At 46.7% G+C, this 22,419-nt stretch overlaps 1 protein-coding gene across 1 annotated transcript in view; it reads left to right on the top strand.

Annotated features, from left to right (window-relative positions):
- The first annotated feature begins 11,712 nt into the window (after window positions 1-11,712).
- The window catches only part of LOC123442191, a 58,930-nt gene continuing 48,223 nt past the window's right edge, over window positions 11,713-22,419 (top strand). Inside the window, exon 1 of the mRNA XM_045118254.1 lies at window positions 11,713-11,814. Coding sequence (XP_044974189.1) covers window positions 11,713-11,814 — 102 coding nt within the window. The remainder of the gene's footprint in view (window positions 11,815-22,419) is intronic.

The raw sequence follows: 22,419 nt of genomic DNA, 5'->3' as shown, positions 1-22,419 counted from the left end.
TTGAATATATTTGTGTTGTAGATCATGGCTCACGCGACTGTCATCCTGAATTTTAATACGTTCCTAGAGAAAGCTAAGTTGAAAGATGATGGAAGCAACTTTGTAGACTGGGCTCATAATCTTAAGCTAATCTTACAAGCTGGGAAGAAGGATTATGTCCTTAATGCTGCGTTAGGAGATGAACCACCCGCTACGGCTGATCAGGATGTTAAGAACGCTTGGTTAGCGCGTAAGGAGGACTACTCAATAGTTCAATGTGCAGTCTTGTATGGCTTAGAACCGGGACTTCGACGTCGCTTTGAGCGTCATGGAGCATTTGAGATGTTCCAGGAGTTGAAGTTTATCTTTCAGAAGAACGCCCGGATCGAGAGGTATGAGACCTCCGATAAATTCTATGCTTGCAAGATGGAGGAAAACTCGTCTGTCAGTGAACATGTGCTCAAAATGTTTGGGTACTCAAACCGTCTAGCTGAGCTGGGGATTGAACTCCCGCAAGAGGCTATCACTGACAGAATCCTTCAATCACTGCCACCAAGCTATAAAGGCTTTGTGTTGAACTACAACATGCAAGGGATGAACAGGTCTCCCGGCGAGTTGTTTGCGATGCTGAAAGTCGCAGAGTCTGAACTCCGTAAAGAGCATCAAGTGTTGATGGTGAGCAAGACCACTAGTTTCAAGAGAAACGGCAAAGGCAAGAAGGGCAATTCGAAGAAGAGCGGCAAGCCTGTTGCCAATCCGACGAAGAAACCCAAAGCTGGACCTAAGCCTGAAACGGAGTGTTTTTATTGCAAGGGTATGGGTCACTGGAAGCGCAATTGCCCCAAGTATCTGGCAGATAAGAAGGCGGGCAAAGAAAAATCAGGTATATTTGATATACATGTTATTGATGTGTACTTAACCGGCTCTCGTAGTAGTGCCTGGGTATTCGATACCGGTTCTGTTGCTCATATTTGCAACTCGAAACAGGAACTACGGAATAGGCGAAGGCTGGCGAAAGATGAAGTGACGATGCGCGTAGGAAATGGTTTCAAGGTTGATGCAATCGCCGTCGGCACAGTGTCACTTCAGTTACCGTCAGGATTAGTGATGAACTTAAATCATTGTTATTTAGTGCCTGCGTTGAGCATGAACATTATATCTGGATCTTGTTTATTGCGAGACGGTTACTCTTTTAAGTCAGAGAATAATGGTTGTTCTATTTCTATGAGTAACATCTTTTATGGTCATGCACCGAATGTGAGAGGATTGTTCATATTGAATCTTGATAACGATACGCATATACATAACATTGAGACCAAAAGAGTTAGAGTTAACAATGATAGCGCCATATTTTTGTGGCATTGCCGCTTAGGTCATATTGGTGTAAAACGCATGAAGAAACTCCATGCTGATGGACTTTTGGAGTCACTTGACTTTGATTCACTTGACACGTGCGAACCATGCCTCATGGGCAAGATGACTAAGACTCCGTTCTCCGGAACAATGGAGCGTGCAAGTGACTTGTTGGAAATCATACATACGGATGTGTGTGGTCCGATGAGCGTGGAGGCACACGGCGGATATCGTTATTTTCTCACCTTCACTGACGATTTAAGTAGATATGGTTATGTCTACTTGATGAAGCACAAGTCTGAAACATTTGAAAAGTTCAAGCAATTTCAGAGTGAAGTGGAAAATCATCGTAACAAGAAGATCAAGTTCCTACGGTCTGATCATGGGGGTGAATATCTGAGTTTCGAGTTTGGTACTCACTTAAGACAATGTGGAATTGTTTCACAGTTAACACCGCCTGAAACACCACAGCGTAATGGTGTGTCCGAACGTCGTAATCGTACTTTATTAGAGATGGTGCGATCTATGATGTCTCTTATTGATTTGCGGTTATCTTTTTGGGGCTATGCATTAGAAACAACTGCATTCACTTTAAATAGGGCACCATCAAAATCCATTGAGACGACACCATACGAACTGTGGTATGGAAAAAGGCCAAAGTTGTCGTTTCTTAAAGTTTGGGGATGTGATGCTTATGTCAAAAAGCTTCAGCCTGAAAAGCTGGAACCCAAAGCGGAAAGGTGCGTCTTCATAGGTTACCCAAAAGAGACAGTTGGGTACACCTTCTATCTCAAATCCGAGGGCAAAGTGTTTGTTGCTAAAAACGGATCTTTTCTCGAGAAGGAGTTTCTCTCGAGAGAATTGAGTGGGAGGAAGATAGAACTTGACGAGGTTGTCGAACCTCTCATCCCTCTGGATGGTGGCGCAGGGCAAGGGGAAACCTCTGTCATTGCGACGCCGGTTGAGGAGGAAGTTAATGATGATGATCATGAAACTCCAGTTCAAGTTTCTGTCGAACCACGCAGGTCGACGAGACCACGTGCTGCTCCAGAGTGGTACGGTAATCCCGTCTTATCAATCATGTTGTTAGACAACAATGAACCTGCGAATTATGAAGAAGCAATGGTGGGCCCAGATTCCAACAAATGGCTGGAAGCCATGAAGTCCGAGATAGGATCCATGTATGAGAACAAAGTGTGGACTTTGGAGGTACTACCTGAGGGCCACAAGGCTATTCAGAACAAATGGATCTTTAAGAGGAAGACGGACGCTGACGGTAATGTGACCGTTTATAAAGCTCGACTTGTGGCAAAGGGTTTTTCACAAGTTCCAGGAATTGACTACGATGAGACTTTCTCTCCCGTAGCGATGCTTAAGTCCGTCAGAATCATGTTAGCAATAGCTGCATTTTTCGATTATGAAATCTGGCAGATGGATGTCAAAACGGCGTTCCTTAACGGTTTCCTTAAGGAAGAGTTGTATATGATACAACCCGAAGGTTTTGTCGATCCTGAGAATGCTAACAAGGTGTGCAAGCTCCAGCGATCCATTTATGGACTGGTGCAAGCATCTCGGAGTTGGAACAAACGCTTTGATGAAGTGATCAAAGCATTTGGGTTTATGCAAGTGGTTGGAGAATCTTGTATTTACAAGAAAGTGAGTGGGAGCTCTGTGGCGTTTCTAATATTATATGTGGATGACATATTGCTGATTGGAAACAACATGGAGTTTTTAGAGAGCGTAAAAGATTACTTGAATAAAAGTTTCTCTATGAAGGACCTAGGAGAAGCTGCTTACATTCTAGGCATTAAGATCTATAGGGATAGATCAAAACGCCTGATAGGACTTTCACAAAGCACATACCTTGATAAAGTTTTGAAGAGGTTCAAAATGGAACAGTCCAAGAAAGGGTTCTTGCCAGTTCTACAAGGTACGAGATTGAGTAAGACTCAGTGCCCAGCAACTGATGAAGATAGAGAGCATATGCGCTCCGTCCCCTATGCTTCAGCCATAGGTTCTATTATGTATGCAATGCTGTGCACTAGACCGGATGTTAGCCTGGCCATAAGTATGGCAGGTAGGTTCCAGAGTAATCCAGGAGTGGATCACTGGACAGCGGTCAAGAATATCCTGAAGTACCTGAAAAGGACTAAGGAGATGTTTCTCGTGTATGGAGGTGACGAAGAGCTCGCCGTAAAAGGTTACGTCGATGCAAGCTTTGACACAGATCCGGACGACTCTAAGTCTCAAACCGGATACGTATTTATTCTTAATGGGGGTGCAGTAAGCTGGTGCAGTTCCAAGCAAAGCGTCGTAGCAGATTCTACATGTGAAGCGGAGTACATGGCTGCCTCAGAGGCGGCTAAGGAGGGTGTCTGGATGAAGCAGTTCATGACGGATCTTGGAGTGGTGCCAAGTGCACTGAATCCAATAACCTTGTTCTGTGACAACACTGGTGCCATTGCCTTAGCAAAGGAACCACGGTTTCACAAGAAGACCAGACACATCAAACGACGCTTCAACCTCATCCGCGACTATGTCGAGGGAGAGGACGTGAATATATGCAAAGTGCACACGGATCTGAATGTAGCAGACCCGCTGACTAAACCTCTTCCACGGCCAAAGCATGATCAACACCAGAACTGTATGGGTGTTAGATTTATTACAATGTAATTCACATGGTGATGTGAGGGCTAGATTATTGACTCTAGTGCAAGTGGGAGACTGTTGGAATTATGCCCTAGAGGCAATAATAAATATAGTTATTATTATAATTCCTGTACCAAGATAATCGTTTATTATCCATGCTATAATTGTATTGAATGAAGACTCATTTACATGTGTGGATACATAGACAAAACACCGTCCCTAGCATGCCTCTAGTTGGCTAGCCAGTTGATCAATGATAGTCAGTGTCTTCTGATTATGAACAAGGTGTTGTTGCTTGATAACTGGATCACGTCATTGGGAGAATCACGTGATGGACTAGACCCAAACTAATAGACGTAGCATGTTGATCGTGTCATTTTGTTGCTACTATTTTCTGCGTGTCAAGTATTTATTCCTATGACCATGAGATCATATAACTCACTGACACCGGAGGAATGCTTTGTGTGTATCAAACGTCGCAACGTAACTGGGTGACTATAAAGGTGCTCTACAGGTATCTCCGAAGGTGTTGGTTGAGTTAGTATGGATCAAGACTGGGATTTGTCACTCCGTGTGACGGAGAGGTATCTCGGGGCCCACTCGGTAATACAACATCACACATAAGCCTTGCAAGCAATGTAACTTAGTGTAAGTTGCGGGATCTTGTATTACGGAACGAGTAAAGAGACTTGCCGGTAAACGAGATTGAAATAGGTATGCGGATACAGACGATTGAATCTCGGGCAAGTAACATACCGAAGGACAAAGGGAATGACATACGGGATTATATGAATCCTTGGCACTGAGGTTCAAACGATAAGATCTTCGTAGAATTTGTAGGATCCAATATGGGCATCCAGGTCCCGCTATTGGATATTGACCGAGGAGTCTCTCGGGTCATGTCTACATAGTTCTCGAACCCGCAGGGTCTGCACACTTAAGGTTCGACGTTGTTTTATGCGTATTTGAGTTATATGGTTGGTTACCGAATGTTGTTCCGAGTCCCGGATGAGATCACGGACGTCACGAGGGTTTCCGGAATGGTCCGGAAACGAAGATTGATATATAGGATGACCTCATTTGATTACCGGAAGGTTTTCGGAGTTACCGGGAATGTACCGGGAATGACGAATGGGTTCCGGGAGTTCACCGGGGGGGGGGGGCAACCCACCCCGGGGAAGCCCATAGGCCTTTGGGGAGACACACCAGCCCTTAGTGGGCTGGTGGGACAGCCCACAAGTGCCCTATGCGCCAAAGAGAAGAAAATCAAGAGAGAAAAAAAAAGGAGGAGGTGGGAAGGAAGGGGGACTCCCTCCCACCAAACCTAGTCCAACTCGGTTTGGGGGGGGAGAGTCCTCCCCCTTGGACTCGGCCGACCCCCTTGGGGCTCCTTGAGCCCCAAGGCAAGGCCCCCTCCCTCCCACCTATATATACGTAGGTTTTAGGGCTGATTTGAGACGACTTTTCCACGGCAGCCCGACCACATACCTCCACGGTTTTTCCTCTAGATCGCGTTTCTGCGGAGCTCGGGCGGAGCCCTGCTGAGACAAGGTCATCACCAACCTCCGGAGCGCCGTCACGCTGCCGGAGAACTCTTCTACCTCTCCGTCTCTCTTGCTGGATCAAGAAGGCCGAGACCATCGTCGAGCTGTACGTGTGCTGAACGCGGAGGTGCCGTCCGTTCGGTACTAGATCGTGGGACTGATCGCGGGATTGTTCGCGGGGCGGATCGAGGGACGTGAGGACGTTCCACTACATCAACCGCGTTCACTAACGCTTCTGCTGTACGATCTACAAGGGTACGTAGATCACTCATCCCCTCTCGTAGATGGACATCACCATGATAGGTCTTCGTGCGCGTAGGAAAATTTTTGTTTCCCATGCGACGTTCCCCAACATTGGGACTAGAGTATCGAATTCACTCACCACCATGGCCGCCGCCGCCGAAAGGGGGCTACGCCGCCGCCGAGAAAGAGGGCTCCTCCGCCGTAGCCGCCGCCGGAGCTGAAGATGTCGGGCAGTTTCGGACAGTTCTAGTCGGGCAGTTTCACGAGATGCGGTGCTAATTAATTTGGGCCCAAATTAGGTAAGACATGACTAAATGCAAATTGGACTAGTTGACTAAGGTTTTATCGCATGTGTGTCCGTGAGCTATTTTCTCCATGCAAACCGTCGCGCGAGAGCTATTTCATCGAAAGATGTCGCACTGCTTCCAATTCCCAGGAAAGACGTCGCACAGGAGCTATTGGCCCCGCTGCCATTAGAGCATCTCCAACGGCCGTGCCAAAAGACGCGCGCGCACGGTAAACCCAGCTTTTAGCGCGCGCGGGACGTTTTGCCGCGCTTCAGCGGTGGCGGGAAACTCGCGCGCGGGGTAACCGCTTGCGCGCACGCGAAAAGGCGGCAGCTCGCGCGCCATTTTTGCCGCACCGCTTCCGGCGCGCCTATAAAATGCGGCGCTCGCCACACGCCTTTTCCACGACTCCTCTTCCTCTTCCTCTGCCACGCGCGCCTCCACCAATCCAGCGCCCCACCACCGACGCGCCACCATGCCGCCGCGGAGCGTCGGGCAACCGCGGCGTCCGCCTGCGCACCAACGGCGGGTACTACTTCGAGATACGCTTCGGCGATCTTCGGCTCAGCCTCGGCACCTACAAGACGGCGGACGAGGCCGCCCGCGCGTTCGACGCGGCGGCGTGGCGCCTAGGCAGGCCGCGTGGGCAGATGAATTTCCAGGACGTCTACACGCTCCAGCAGGCGCTAGACGTCGCCCCGCCGCCTCGTCTTAACACGACACAAGACCGTGCGGAGCACGCTGCGCGGCAGCGCCGCCTCCTCGTCGCCCGGGAGGACGAGCGAGTCATGGCGGAGTGGCGCCGGCGCCACCCGGAGGACGTCGCCTACGAGCAAGTCTACTGGGCAAGGCGCCGCGAGGAGGACACGCGAAGGCGCCGCGAGGAGCGGTTGGACAGGCGTCGGCGGAAGTCATCGGCGAATGCGCAGGCAGATATCGTTGCAGCAGGTGGGAGGTCGTTCTTCACGGAAAACGATGATCGTTGGTTGGACATATGGCTCTCAACCTCGGACGACACCGACGAGGATGATGATGGTGATGATGGTAGCGACTAGGAGTAGTTTCTATCTAGTTGCACCGTAGTTTTATCTATGCTTTCGAACTATCTATCTAGTTGCACCGATGTAAAATACCTTTCGTTTTTTATTTATGCAATCTATCTAGTTTTTATTTTTCTATGCTTCCGATTTATCTAAAATAAAAAAATGTTGTGAGCGCGCGCGCTGCATTTTTTGCGCGCCCCGCTAGAGCGGCGCGCGCTGCATTTTAGCGCAGCTGCTGGAGCCAGCGCTGCGCGCCGCGCCAATCCAGACGATGGGCGCGCGGCAAACCAGTTTTTTGCGCGCGGCGCGTTCGGCGCGTGTTGGAGATGCTCTTAGTCACGAGCATGTGTGCGGGGCATAGGGAAGGAAGATATGGGCTACACCTAGTAGGCGAGGTCTCCTTTTTGTTTTTTCTATAAATTTATTTATTTAGTGCAGAAATATATTAAGTAAAGAAAAAACAAATGGTCACATTCACATACTTGTAATTTGGAGTCTAGGAAAACTAATTTTAGAATTTGATAAAATTATTTTTGTGCACGACTTGTTTTAATATTGCATTATGCGCTTCATAATTTTCGCAACATACTACTTACGGTTTTATGAATACCCAAAATGACAAACGGTAAATATTAAGTATTCCCAATAATAGTTTTGGAGAAGTCATATTATCTCCTCTCATAGTTTATTTAAATGAGTTTTTGAAAAAAAAATAGCTCTAAATGCAAATAACTCCAAATTCAAAATGGATTCTCCAACTTTTAAATCAAATCATTTATGAAATATTTTTCGACCTTAACTGGGAAGGTCATTTCATTCTGAACCATATATTTGAATATGGTTTCAAATATTTCAAAATAATAAAAAATAAGGGAAACCTTGTGAAGTTTGAATAAACCCTTTAACAAATACTTTCCTTATTGGATAAAAGACTATCCAAATTTTATAACTTGGCCTGGAAAAGTTTAAGCAAGACTCAGAAAAATTAGTTTCTCGTAAAAATCAAAGCAAGTCACTCAATCCTATCTTATAATTAACATTCCAACATTTGAAAAAAAATGGGATGTTAGAGTTGGCATCATGCAGTGCTCATAGGTCATGTTATATGCTTCACTGCTATAGGAGAAGGAGATTAATGGGCCAATGTCATCAAGACTACACTCTGAAGCTTGAAAGAGTGGACACATGGAATTCCATACGGTTGCAAATATTTAGAAAAACATGTTCTTGCTTGCATGTCAACTTTGCAACCATGTTATCCTAACTTTACCTTATATTCATATTTTCCATTCCATATTGATTCACAATTCTCGGTAACTTTGGACAGATAGGTTCATTTCATTTTGCAGGCACGCCTCTCTTAAGTTGAATTCCAATAGTTACCTTTGCTCTAATTGCTTCAAACATGTTGATAATAGGAATACCTTGTGATATACTATCCAGTCATTCAAACTCTGACATATGTTGTTATCACTGAATTACAACATGAAACATCTTTCGACCGGGCTCTACACCAATGCTCTAGCCCTGACTGCATCATGTCTCTTGATCCATCATGTGTGAGTTGCGGAAGTTTGGCTCTCTTTAGGTTGAACTATATCCTATTTGAAGATTTAGCACTACCTAGAATCTTTTCTCGTAGCTTGAGCCCTATGCCTTTCATTCCAGTTAGCATGATATGCCTAGCACGATTTCTATGCTTAGCATTTTGCACACCTTCGAGCATTGGTAAGTATTTTTTGTTGATCTGATATGAAGACCCATACTTCTCATTTATCAGTAATCTCTAAGCCTTTGTGTAACAGAGCCATAGACCAGAACCAAGAGTCTTTATTCTAAACTTGTAGTGGACCCCAATCAATGGGATGCATTTACCCTTTGGCACCTCTTCCAAGAGCACACCAGAATTCTCCACTACTTTCTTGCACCCTTCTATGCAACCTCTCTTGCAGGCATGAAAACATACATAAAATGTTTAAAAAATAGGGCCAGTTTGTGTTTGGATTACGGACTACTGCAACAGTGTTGCCTGAATTGCTCCTTAAGATCTCTAGTTGGTAATCAAATATTGTGGCATATTCTGCATGCATTGCTTCTCTAACTATCCTTCTTACAATAGCCTTTTTTCTTTATCTTGGAGACATGCACATGTGTAACATCTCGACAGTGGCCTTAATAGACTTCACTCTTCATCCTGGATTTGCCTTCATAATTCTCTCATACTTATCTGGTATCTTAGAGGCAGTGATCAATCTACTGCCTCCCCTCTAAGGGCACATGTGGTTATCTACAAATGTTACGGATTGAAACTAGTCACTTGTGCTTCTCTTTTAAGCACATAGCAGCCATGGACAATTAGGCCAAGAGCATCTTGTCCTAATCCTACCAGCATCATCCTTTGGGAAGGAAATGTGCCTCTTCACATGAAGACCATATTTCACAACAATTATTTTCTTCCCCTAAATGCCATGCTTAGGATGAAGACGGGAATTGCATCCTTGCGACCAAACATGGGAAATCTAGTTTTCCTCCTAGTTGAATTTCCATACACATCCTAACTATACTCCTCACTATAATACATGCAAGGAAGTGTCATTTCCCTCATCCATTTCATCTACAAGAATTAATTGTGATGTATTTTCTTTGGCATGTTTCTCTTAATTAAGTGGCAAGTCCATCCTCCTCATTCTAAGCACTTCCTTACCATGCTTTCCAAGGTCTTGTGCTCCATCATCTTCCCTTGAGAAAAATTCATCTCTAGGATATCAATAAAGGTCTTCACATTCATCACTAACATATTATTGTGTAGTTACTTCATGTTCATGAACATTTTTAGTTTCAGGTTGGTCATTTTCTTAGATTTTGGGAAATTCATTAACATCCCCATGCTCATGCTCATCCTCATCAGAACAATCCTTTAGGTCATCCTTACCAGAACAACCTTCATGATCATCTTCCCAATCACTGTCATTGTGCTCTTGTAAATTCTCTTCTCATTGTGCTTGTGTCAAAATTAGGGATTTCCCCACCACGTTGATTTCTACTTAAGTTGCAAGGGGTGGGGGAAATGGTAGCTCACCGTTCCAGAGTCCACCCTAGGAGGAGTCTGTGGTGGTGGGCAGTGGTGGCATTCCACTCCAGGCGAGCCATGTGGGTCGACTACATGGCACTACTCATCAGATCTACGCTTGATGGTCCATGGTGGAGATCTTGGTCAATAACATGGTCGGACTCGAACTACTACAACACCTCGTCATTTGAGAGGGTGTGCCACCGCACCGCCATAGTGGGGTGCACCGCTCCACCGCGGATCAATGCTATATCCACCCCTTTTATATGAGCACCACTCGACTGCCATTGATAAGATAAGGGGGGAAATGAAGGGGACGTACTTGAGAATGTAGAGAAAAGAAAGAAAAGGTGATGCCATGAGCTACTAAAACAATGTAGGCGGTTTCTGGAGTGAAACTACCTGCCACTATGAGAAACTATATGCGGTTAAAATTACCAACCGCCTCTAGTATATCATTCATGCAGTTTCATAGTTCTCACCACCTTTGATGATTCGCATAGGACAAGTGTTAGAAGGGGATAGAGAGAGATTAGTGGAATTAATTGTTATTGCTTGAGCCTTGTGGGCATATATATATGAGTACATGATCTTCTTAGAATACAACACAAGCTAGAATAATTCCTAGTCTATCCTATATTTCCAATCTAACCACGATACTCAACATCCCCTGGAATCACAACGGTAGAGACGCACACGGTGAGATTGGAGAAGAATCCGAAGGTAAGCTCACGAACATCCCCTCCCCCCCAGTCCTAACGATAGATGCATCGCAGTAGTCACGGTTGGAGTGGAAACCGACGAGGTTTATCAAGCAAGGTGGTAGCCCTTTGTACCATTGTTGAGGTAGCCAAGAGCGTAGGGTTGTGTAGCCCTGGTCAAGTTAGCCATGCGAAGAATGTCATGGTCGATGTCGAGCCGGGGTGGCCAGCGTTTGGGTAGTCGTCATTGAGCCATGGGGGCAAGAAGGCATCCAGTTAGTCATGGGCGAATTGGTGTCGAAGAAGTGGTGCACCAAGTAGAAGGCAGTGTTGACAAGGCATTGTCCGGGTTTGCCAATCCCAGGGACACATCATGGACAAAGGCACACATTGGTGTTGACGACACCGGGAATGCGTAGACGGAAGGAGTCGATGTTGACGATGCACAGCTCCATGTTTGCCAGGCCTAGGAGCACATCGGGACGAAAGCATGTGTCGGTGTTGCCAGCACCGGACATATGTAGACGGGGACCTGCAGAAGTTGTACGCCATGTCGAAGGAGTCAGAGGGGCCATTAGAGGAGGATTGACGATGATTGTGGTGCCAGACGGCATGGGGTCGATGTCGCCAACGGTGGTCGCAGTATACGAAGTGGTCGGGGAAGATAACGACGATGTTGGTGAGCTGGTGACAAATGAAGACGAGGGTGGTGCAGCTCGGGTGAGAGAGCGACAACAGCGGCGAAGAAGTGTGGCGACGGCCATGGCTGCATTAGGAGCACGATGGAGATGCTCAAAGTAGGTAATGAAGAACCCGACAACGTGAAGAAGACCGGCACGGACGATGGCGTTCCCGCGCCAAGGGAAGCGGCGCGACGCATACCAGGGAAACTCGACGCGCAGGGACGGCGGAGTTAACCGTAAGCTGCGGCACTACAGCCCAAAAGTGTGACGCAGCACTGCTGCTGGCTACGCCTATAGGGATTTCCTTGGCAAATATGCAAAGGATTCCCCCGCGGCCTTGGAACCTTGCGTTGGTATTCCCTTGAAGAGGAAAGGGTGATGTAGCACAGCGGCGGTAAGTATTTCCCTCAGTTTGAGAACCAAGGTATCAATCCAGTAGGAGGATCGCGTGAAGTCACAAGTACCTGCACAAACACAAAGAGCTTGCACCCAACGCTATGAAGGGGTTGTCAATCCCTTATAGATTGTTTGCAAAGTGAGAACTGAAAGCAAAACGTAAACAAAGCAAAGTAAAAGTAAAAGCGAAGATGACAATTGTGAGTAGACCCGGAGGCCGTAGTGTTCACTAGTGGCTTCTCTCATGAAAGCAAGTAGACGGTGGGTGAACGAATTACTGTCGAGCAATTGATAGAACCGCGCAAAGTCATGACATTATCTGTGGCAATGATCATACATATAGGCATCACGTCCAAAACAAGTAGACCGATACTTTCTGCATCTACTACTATTACTCCACACGTCGACCGCTATCCAGCATGCATCTAGTGTATTGAGTTCATAAGAACAGAGTAACGCCTTAAGCAAGATGACATGATGTAGATGGACAATCTCAAATCTATGATGAAAGCCCATCTTGTTACCCTTGATGGCAACAACACGATGCGTGCCTTGCTGCCCCTTCTGTCACTGGGAAAGGTCACCGCACGGTATGAACCCAAAACCAAGCACTTCTCCCATTGCAAGAATCATAGATCTAGTTGGCCAAACAAAACCCAAGACTCGGAGAGACTTACAAGGATATCAAATCATGCATATAAGAAATCAGCAAAGACTCAAATATAATTTATAGATAATCTGATCACAAATCCACAATTCATAGGATCTCGACAAACACACCGCCAAAGAGGATTACATCGGATAGATCTCCATGAAGATCATGGAGAACTTTGTAATATCCAAGAGAGAGAAGAAGCCATCTAGCTACTAACCACGGACCCGTAGGTCTGAAGCAATGATGTTGATGTTGGTGTAGAAGCCCTCCAACTCCAAAGTCCCCTCCGGCAGGGCACCGGGAAGGGTCTCCAGATGAGATCTCGTGGAAACGGAAGCTTGCGGCGGCGGAAAAGTGGTTTCGTGGACGCCCTGATTTTTTCTGGGATTTTAGGGAATATATAGGCCAAAGAGCTAGGGCAGGGGAGCTCCAGGGAGGCCACTGTTGGGGAACGTCGCATGGGAAACAAAAATTTCCTACGCGCACGAAGACCTATCATGGTGATGTCCATCTACGAGAGGGGATGAGTGATCTACGTACCCTTGTAGACCGTACAGCAGAAGCGTTAGAGAACGCGGTTGATGTAGTGGAACGTCCTCACGTCCCTCGATCCGCCCCGCGAACAATCCCGCGATCAGTCCCACGATCTAGTACCGAACGGACGGCACCTCCGCGTTCAGCACACGTACAGCTCGACGATGATCTCGGCCTTCTTGATCCAGCAAGAGATACGGAGAGGTAGAAGAGTTCTCCGGCAGCGTGACGGCACTCCGGAGGTTGGTGATGATCTTGTCTCAGCAGGGCTCCGCCCGAGCTCCGCAGAAACGCGATCTAGAGGAAAAACCGTGGAGGTATGTGGTCGGGCTGCCGTGGAAAAGTCGTCTCAAATCAGCCCTAAAACCTCCGTATATATAGGTGGGAGAGGGGGGACCTTGCCTTGGGGCTCAAGGAGCCCCAAGGGGGGAAGGACTCCCCCCCAAACCGAGTCCTACTTGGTTTGGTGGGTGGAGTCCCTCTTTCCTTTCCCACCTCCCCTTTTCTTCTCTTTGATTTTTCTTCCAATGCGCATAGGGCTCTTTTGGGCTGTCCCACAAGCCCACTAAGGGCTGGTGCGCCACCTTCAAGGCCTATGGGCTTCCCCGGGGTGGGTTGCCCCCCCCCCCCCCGGTGAACTCCCGGAACCCATTCGTCATGCCCGGTACATTCCCGGTAACTCCGAAAACCTTCCGGTAATCAAATGAGGTCATCCTATATATCAATCTTCGTTTCCGGACCATTCCGGAAACCCTCGTGACGTCTGTGATCTCATCCGGGACTCCGAAGAACATTCGGTAACCAACCATATAACTCAAATACAAATAAAACAACGTCGAACCTTAAGTGTGTAGACCCTGCGGGTTCGAGAACTATGTAGACATGACCCGAGAGACTCCTCGGTCAATATCCAATATAGGGACCTGGATGCCCATATTGGATCCTACATATTCTACGAAGATCTTATCGTTTGAACCTCAGTGCCAAGGATTCATATAATCCCGTATGTCATTCCCTTTGTCCTTCGGTATGTTACTTGCCCGAGATTCGATCGTCAGTATCCGCATACCTATTTCAATCTTGTTTACCGACAAGTCTCTTTACTCGTTCCAGAATACAAGATCCCGCAACGTACACTAAGTCACATTGCTTGCAAGGCTTATGTGTGATGTTGTATTACCGAGTGGGCCCCGAGATACCTCTCCGTCAACACGGAGTGACAAATCCCAGTCTTGATCCATACTAACTCAACGAACACCTTCGGAGATACCTGTAGAGCATCTTTATAGTCACCCAGTTACGTTGCGACGTTTGATACACACAAAGTATTCCTCCGGTGTTAGTGAGTTATATGATCTCATGGTCATAGGAACAAATACTTGACACGCAGAAAACAGTAGCAACAAAATGACACGATCAACATGCTACGTCTATTAGTTTGGGTCTAGTCCATCACGTGATTCTCCTAATGACGTGATCCAGTTATCAAGCAACAACACCTTGTTCATAATTAGAAGACACTGACTATCTTTGATCAACTGACTAGCCAACTAGAGGCTCGCTAGGGAGAGTGTTTTGTCTATGTATCCACACATGTAAATGAGTCTTCATTCAATACAATTATAGCATGGATAATAAACGATTATCTTGATACAGGAATTATAATAATAACAATATTTATTATTGCCTCTAGGGCATAATTCCAACAGTCTCCCACTTGCACTAGAGTCAATAATCTAGCCCTCACATCATCATGCGAATTACATTGTAATAAATCTAACACCCATACAGTTCTGGTGATGATCATGCTTTGGACGTGGAAGAGGTTTAGTCATAGAAATAGAACAACCATTATTCTCTGACTTAAAGGAGTAACCGTCTCGCAATAAACAAGATCCAGATATAATGTTCATGCTTAATGCAGGCACTAAATAACAATGATTTAAGTTCATAACTAATCCTGATGGTAACTGAAGTGAAACTGTGCCGACGGCGATTGCATCAACCTTGGAACCATTTCCTACGCGCATCGTCACTTCATCTGTCGCCAGCCTTTGTCTATTCCGCAGTTCCTGTTTCGAGTTGCAAATATGAGCAACAGAACCGGTATCGAATACCCAGGCACTACTACGAGAGCCGGTTAAGTACACATCAATAACTTGTATATCAAATATACCTGATTTTTCTTTGGCCGCCTTCTTATCTGCCAGATACTTGGGGCAATTGCGCTTCCAGTGACCCATACCCTTGTAATAGTAACACTCTGTTTCAGGCTTAGGTCCAGCTTTGGGTTTCTTCGTCGGATTGGCAACAGGCTTGCCGCTCTTCTTTGAATTACCCTTCTTGCCTTTGTCGTTTCTCTTGAATCTAGTGGTCTTATTCACCATCAACACTTGATGCTCTTTACGGAGTTCAGTCTCTACGACTTTCAGCATCGCAAACAACTCGCCGGGAGACTTGTTCATCCCTTGCATGTTGTAGTTCAACACAAAGCCTTTATAGCTTGGCGGCAGTGATTGAAGGATTCTGTCAGTGATAGCCTCTTGCGGGAGTTCAATCCCCAGCTCAGCTAGACGGTTTGAGTACCCACACATTTTGAGCACATGTTCACTGACAGACGAGTTCTCCTCCATCTTGCAAGCATAGAATTTATCGGAGGTCTCATACCTCTCGATCCGGGCGTTTTTCTGAAAGATAAACTTCAACTCCTGGAACATCTCAAATGCTCCATGACGCTCAAAGCAACGTTGAAGTCCCGGTTCTAAGCCATACAAGACTGCACATTGAACTACTGAGTAGTCCTCCTTACGTGCTAACCAAGCGTTCTTAACATCCTGATCAGCCGTAGCGGGTGGTTCATCTCCTAGCGCAGCATTAAGGACATAATCCTTCTTCCCAGCTTGTAAGATTAGCTTAAGATTACGAGCCCAGTCTACAAAGATGCTTCCATCATCTTTCAACTTAGCTTTCTCTAGGAACGTATTAAAATTCAGGGTGACTGTCGCGTGAGCCATGATCTACAACACAAATATATTCAAAGTGGACTTAGACTATGTTCAAGATAATTAGAGTTTAACTTAATCAAATTATTCGCTAAACTCCCACTCAAAAAGTACATCTCTCTAGTCATTTGAGTGGTTCATGATCCACTTACACTAGCTCAAGTCCGATCATCACGTGAGTTGAGTATAGTTTCAGTGGTAAGCATCCCCATGCTAATCATATCATCTATATGATTCATGATCGACCTTTCGGTCTCATGTGTTCCGAGGCCATGTCTGCACATGCTAGCCTCGTCAAGCTTAACCCGATTGTTCCGCGTGCGCAACTGTTTTGCACCCGTTGTATGCGAACGTTGAGTCTATCACACCTGATCATCACGTGGTGTCTCAAAACGATGAACTGTAGCAACGGTGCACAGTCAGGGAGAACACAATTTCGTCTTGAAATTTTAGTGAGAGATCACCTCATAATGCTACCGTCGTTCTAAGAAAAATAAGGTGCATAAAAGGATTAACATCACATGCAATTCAGAAGTGACATGATATGGCCATCATCACGTGCTCCTTGATCTCCATCACCAAAGCACCGGTACGATCTTCTTGTCACCGGCGCCACACCATGATCTCCATCAACGTGTCGCCATCGGGGTTGTCGTGCTACTCATGCTATTACTACTAAAGCTACATCCTAGCAAAATAGTAAACGCATCTGCAAGCACAAACATTAGTATAAAGACAACCCTATGGCTCCTGCCGGTTGCCGTACCATCGACGTGCAAGTCGATATTATCTATTACAACATGATCATCTCATACATCCAATATATCACATCACATCGTTGGCCATATCACATCACAAGCATACCCTACAAAAACAAGTTAGACATCCTCTAATTTTGTTGTTGCATGTTTTACGTGGTGACCTTGGGTATCTAGTAGGATCGCATCTTACTTACGCAAACACCACAATGGAGATATATGAGTTGCTATTTAACCTCATCCAAGGACCTCCTCGGTCAAATCCGATTCAACTAAAGTTGGAGAAACCGACACTTGCCAGTCATCTTTGAGCAACGGGGTTACTCGTAGCGATGAAACCAGTCTCTCGTAAGCGTACGAGTAATGTCGGTCCAAGCCGCTTCAATCCAACAATACCGCGGAATCAAGAAAAGACTAAGGAGGGTAGCAAAACGCACATCACCGCCCACAAAAACTTTTGTGTTCTACTCGAGAAGACATCTACGCATGAACCTAGCTCATGATGCCACTGTTGGGGAACGTCGCATGGGAAAAAAAATTCCTACGCGCACGAAGACCTATCATGGTGTTGTCCATCTACAAGAGGGGATGAGTGATCTACGTACCCTTGTAGACCGTACAGAAGAAGCGTCAGTGAACGCGGTTGATGTAGTGGAACGTCCTCACGTCCCTCGATCCGCCCCGCGAACAATCCCGCGATCAGTCCCACGATCTAGTACCGAACGTACGGCACCTCCGCGTTCAGCACACGTACAGCTCGATGATGATCTCGGCCTTCTTGATCCAGCAAGAGAGACGGAGAGGTAGAATAGTTCTCCGGCAGCGTGACGGCGCTCCGGAGGTTGGTGATGATCTTGTCTCAGCAGGGCTCCGCCCGAGCTCCGCAGAAACGCGATCTAGAGGAAAAATCGTGGAGGTATGTGGTCGGGCTGCCGTGGAAAAGTCGTCTCAAATCAACCCTAAAACCTCCGTATATATAGGTGGGAGAGGGGGACCTTGCCTTGGGGCTCAAGGAGCCCCAAGGGGGTCGGCCGAGCCGGGGGGAAGGACTCAACCCCCAAACCGAGTCCTACTTGGTTTGGTGGGTGGAGTCCCTCTTTCCTTTCCCACCTCCCCTTTTTTTCTTTTCTCTTTGATTTTTCTTCCAATCCGCATAGGGCTCTTTTGGGCTGTTCCACCAGCCCACTAAGGGCTGGTGCGCCACCTTCAAGGCTTATGGGCTTCCCCGGGGTGGGTTGCCCCCCCCCCCCCCGGTGAACTCCCGGAACCCATTCGTCATGCCCGGTACATTCCCGGTAACTCCGAAAACCTTCCGGTAATCAAATGAGGTCATCCTATATATCAATCTTCGTTTCCGGACCATTCCGAAAACCCTCGTGACGTCTGTGATCTCATCCGGGACTCCGAACAACATTCGGTAACCAACCATATAACTCAAATACGCATAAAACAACATTCGACACAAGGTATTCCTCCGGTGTCAGTGAGTTACATGATATCATGGTCATAGGAATGAATACTTGACACGCAGAAAACAGTAGCAACAAAATGACACGATCAACATGCTACGTCTATTAGTTTGGGTCTAGTCCATCACGTGATCCTCCTAATGACGTGATCCAGTTATCAAGCAACAACACCTTGTTCATAATCAGAAGACACTGACTATCTTTGATCAACTGACTAGCCAACTAGAGGCTCGCTAGGGACAGTGTTTTGTCTATGTATCCACACATGTAAATGAGTCTTCATTCAATACAATTATAGCATGGATAATAAACGATTATCTTGATACAGAATTATAATAATAACTATATTTATTATTGCCTCTAGGGCATAATTCTAACAGCCACAAGCCTGGTAGCCGCAGCCCCCCCTCCCCCCGACCGCGGCTACAGGGCTTGTGGGCTCCCTGTGGGCCTCCTGCCTTGGCCCTCAAGTCCCCCGATGTTCTTCTGTTCTGGAAAAATTCATTTCGGGGATTTTCTTCCTTTTGGACGCCGTTCCAAAATCAGATCTAAAAAGAGTCAAAAACACAGAAAAAACAGGAACTGGCACTTGGCACTGAATTAATAAGTTAGTCCCAAAAAAGATATAAAAGGTATATAAAACATCCAAAGTTGACAAGATAACAGCATGAAACCATCAAAAATTATAGATAAGTTTGAGACGTATCAAGCACCATCAGACGGGTCGGGGTGACGGCATGAAGATCTCAGGATGGCGGCCCGGACCGTGTGCCACGGAAGTACGACATGAAGAGGCGGCACAACAATGATGCACATGTCGGTGCAGCCCCTGTGATTGCCTTGGGGGCCGTCTGGGACCGTGTGCCGCTCCGCGACATCCCGAAGGGGTGTTGTAGAAGTGGGGCATGAGTCATGGGGACCACGTGCCATTGAGGCATAGCTCGAAAGGGAGGTGTAGTGGCGGCGAGCGGGTCATGGGGCCGCGTGTCGTGGCGCTACATCTTGAAGGGGAGGTTTAGCTGTGGCTCGCGGTTTGGGGGAGAACCATTGGACAGTGGTGATGGCTCGATGGGCGGCAGGGTGGACCGCGTGCTACGGTGCGACAGCCTGAAGGTGCGATGTAAGGGTGGAGCCAGCTACGGGGGTATCCGACGGGAGGATCTTGGAGCGTTGGTGGGATGGCGCCCGGGTGGGGCAGCCGACCGAAGGACCTCGGGATGGTGATGCGATGGTCCGAAGGGACGACCCGACGACAACATGTGGTTCATCGGCGGTAGGCGCTTGGTCAGGGATGTGCTTGACAAAACAAGCATGTGATTGGGGTATCATACCAGCAACGATGCTTTACATGCCATGGCGGAGACGACGCGCAAATGAGAGTTGATGGCGGCGTTGTCGGTGAAGTTCTGGGAAACGATGATGAAGACGGGCCGGCTATGGAGACCACGCGGATGAGCGGCCGACATCGATGAAAGAAGGCGTACCTTGTACGACACGTCCAGCCTTGTCGCACGGTTGATGATGGTCAGAGACAAAAAAAACTCGGATCAGTGGATCAGGAAAAAGGCTTTCTGGGGCAGCCGGGTAATACGACCGGCGGACAAACCCTGGGTATGGGTGGCGCAACCCACCGGTGGCGTCATGAGGGCCAACCGTCCGAGGGTGGCGTGCGGGGCATAAGCGGCGGGTGGCGGCTAGAGTTTGGATCGGTTAGGCTGATACCATTTTAGAAGGGCATAGAGAGAGATTGGTGGAATTGATGTTTATTATTTGAGTCTTGTGGGCATATATATAGGAACAAATTATCTTTTTGGAGTACAAGACAAAGTAGAATACTTTTTAATCTATTCTATATTTTCAATCTAACCTTTTTAGACAAAGTAGCCGCCTCAAGTGAGCCTATTGCATGTTAGTTTGGTATGCTTGGACACAAGGCATGCACGTTAGCATGGCAAATTCAAATTCCTCTGTCTTGTCTTCATTTGAAATATCCATCTACCAGAAAAAAAGGATAGCAAACACGATGTAACCAAGAAGATAGTACATGTTCATTGCACACAAGATGCTAACAACATGATAGTACAAGTACATAAATGGTTCACACAATATATAGCAAATAAACTTAGTTCACAATATGGTACAAGTTCATATCACATATGAGGTTAACATGATACATAGCAAATATTTTGGTTTAAAGGATTTAAAACATCATAGATTTTAGCCATTCTTGAGTTCCCATGTCCTCTGAATCCATCCAAGCCTCACACTAGGAGCAAAACCCTTGAATGAAGAGAAAACATCACGATATTTCTGCTCCAACAAAAGTTGTGAAGCATAGAAATGCTCATCACCACCAGGTACGGCTCCATCTGCAATAACCATGGCCATCATGTCATCTATGGCATGTCTCTTCCGATCAACAGTCTGTTTTTCTTGGAGGCCCGACAAAAGGTGTAATTTCATCGGATCAACGATCTCTATTTCTTTGAGGTATGACACAAATTGTAATTTTCTTCGTGCATATGTTAGTCTCTCCTCTGACGACATCACATCCAAAGCTAACGCTACCATGACTAATTCAAATTCATCTACTTCTCGTTCTTGAATGGAAATACCCATATGACACAAACAATAAAATAGAAGACAAGATGTTAACAACAAGGTAGCACGAGTTCATAGCACTCGATCAAGATGTTAACAACATGATAGTATAAGTGGACAAATAGTTCACACGATACATAACAAATAAACATCACAGAAGAGCGGCGGCATCGGGGACGGAGATGTCACTCTAAAACTTCACCTACGTCCTCATCGGCGACTCAGGTCCATTCCCCGATCAGTCAATCCCTCCCCTTTCTACTACTTCCGTCCGTGTAGTGGAGATTTGATTGGATCGGTTGATCCTTATAGCGACATGCCTGCTGGTGCAGTTTCTCCACAACGAGTTCCACCCCATCCTTGATTTCAACATCGATACCGAGTGCGGGGACAAGATGATCACCATCACCAACAAGCCCGTCGAGCTCCTGATTTGGGACACGATAGTTTGTTCTCCACCCAGGTCCACTATATATGGCAACTGTTAGAGTTTGAGTCGGTTACAACATGTATTCTAAACTTCCTCCCGTATATGTATCTATCTCTCCCTCTTAGTTGTATCCTTACGATTGGCTGCTTCTCGTGTAAACCATGTCAACGTGTTTTGCCCTTAATAAATAAACCACCGCGGCTCTCCCACGACAGTAGGAATGCTTCCATAGATTCTTATATGGTATACAGAGCTTCCCTCTTCCAGATCTAGCTACCAAGAACTATTCAATCGCTATGGATTCCTCGACAACAGGCGTCCTCAACCTTGGTCCTCCGTGGGCAGAGAAGTTGACAAAGGGGAACTACCTCTTATAGATAGCTCAAGTGATGCTCGTACTACGAGGAGCGTAGGTCAACGGGCTCCTAGATGGGACCGACGTCCCGCCCCCAGCAATAGTGGAGCAGCAGCAGTCGGACAAGAACATGGTTCAGGTGCCCAACCCGCTATATGTGCCTTGGCTGTCGAAGAATCAACAAGTCCCGAATTCTCCTGAATTCTCTCTCAAAAGAGATTCTTCCACACGTGATTAGTAGTGAAAACACATATGATCTATGGACTGCAATCACCATAATGTTTGCATCGCAGTACAATCCCGCATCACAAATCTACGGATCGCCATTACCACCACAATGAAGGGCACAATGTCTAGCACCACCTTCATTGCCAAGATGAAAGAACCTCGGGGATGAACTCGCAGTAGCAAGACATCCAGTTTCACACCTGAGATGGTTTACTATGTACTTGCGGGTCTCGACCGCGAGTATAATCCTGTGGTGGTAGCCATTGGCGCTTTCAAAACTTCTATCACCGTTGACGAGCTTTTTGAATCTATCTCTGCCGTTGATCAAAGGGTGGAGATGCTAGGTGATGGGGCAGAAGGAGCCGGCTTCAACACTTCAGCAAACATGGCATATAGGGGTCGTGGGCGCAGCAACAGAGGTGGCGGCCGAGGAAACAGG

The sequence above is a fragment of the Hordeum vulgare genome, chromosome 3H, assembly GCF_904849725.1.
Source record: "Hordeum vulgare subsp. vulgare chromosome 3H, MorexV3_pseudomolecules_assembly, whole genome shotgun sequence".
Classification (NCBI taxonomy): domain Eukaryota; kingdom Viridiplantae; phylum Streptophyta; class Magnoliopsida; order Poales; family Poaceae; genus Hordeum; species Hordeum vulgare.
This window is presented reverse-complemented; position numbering and strand designations above follow the sequence as displayed.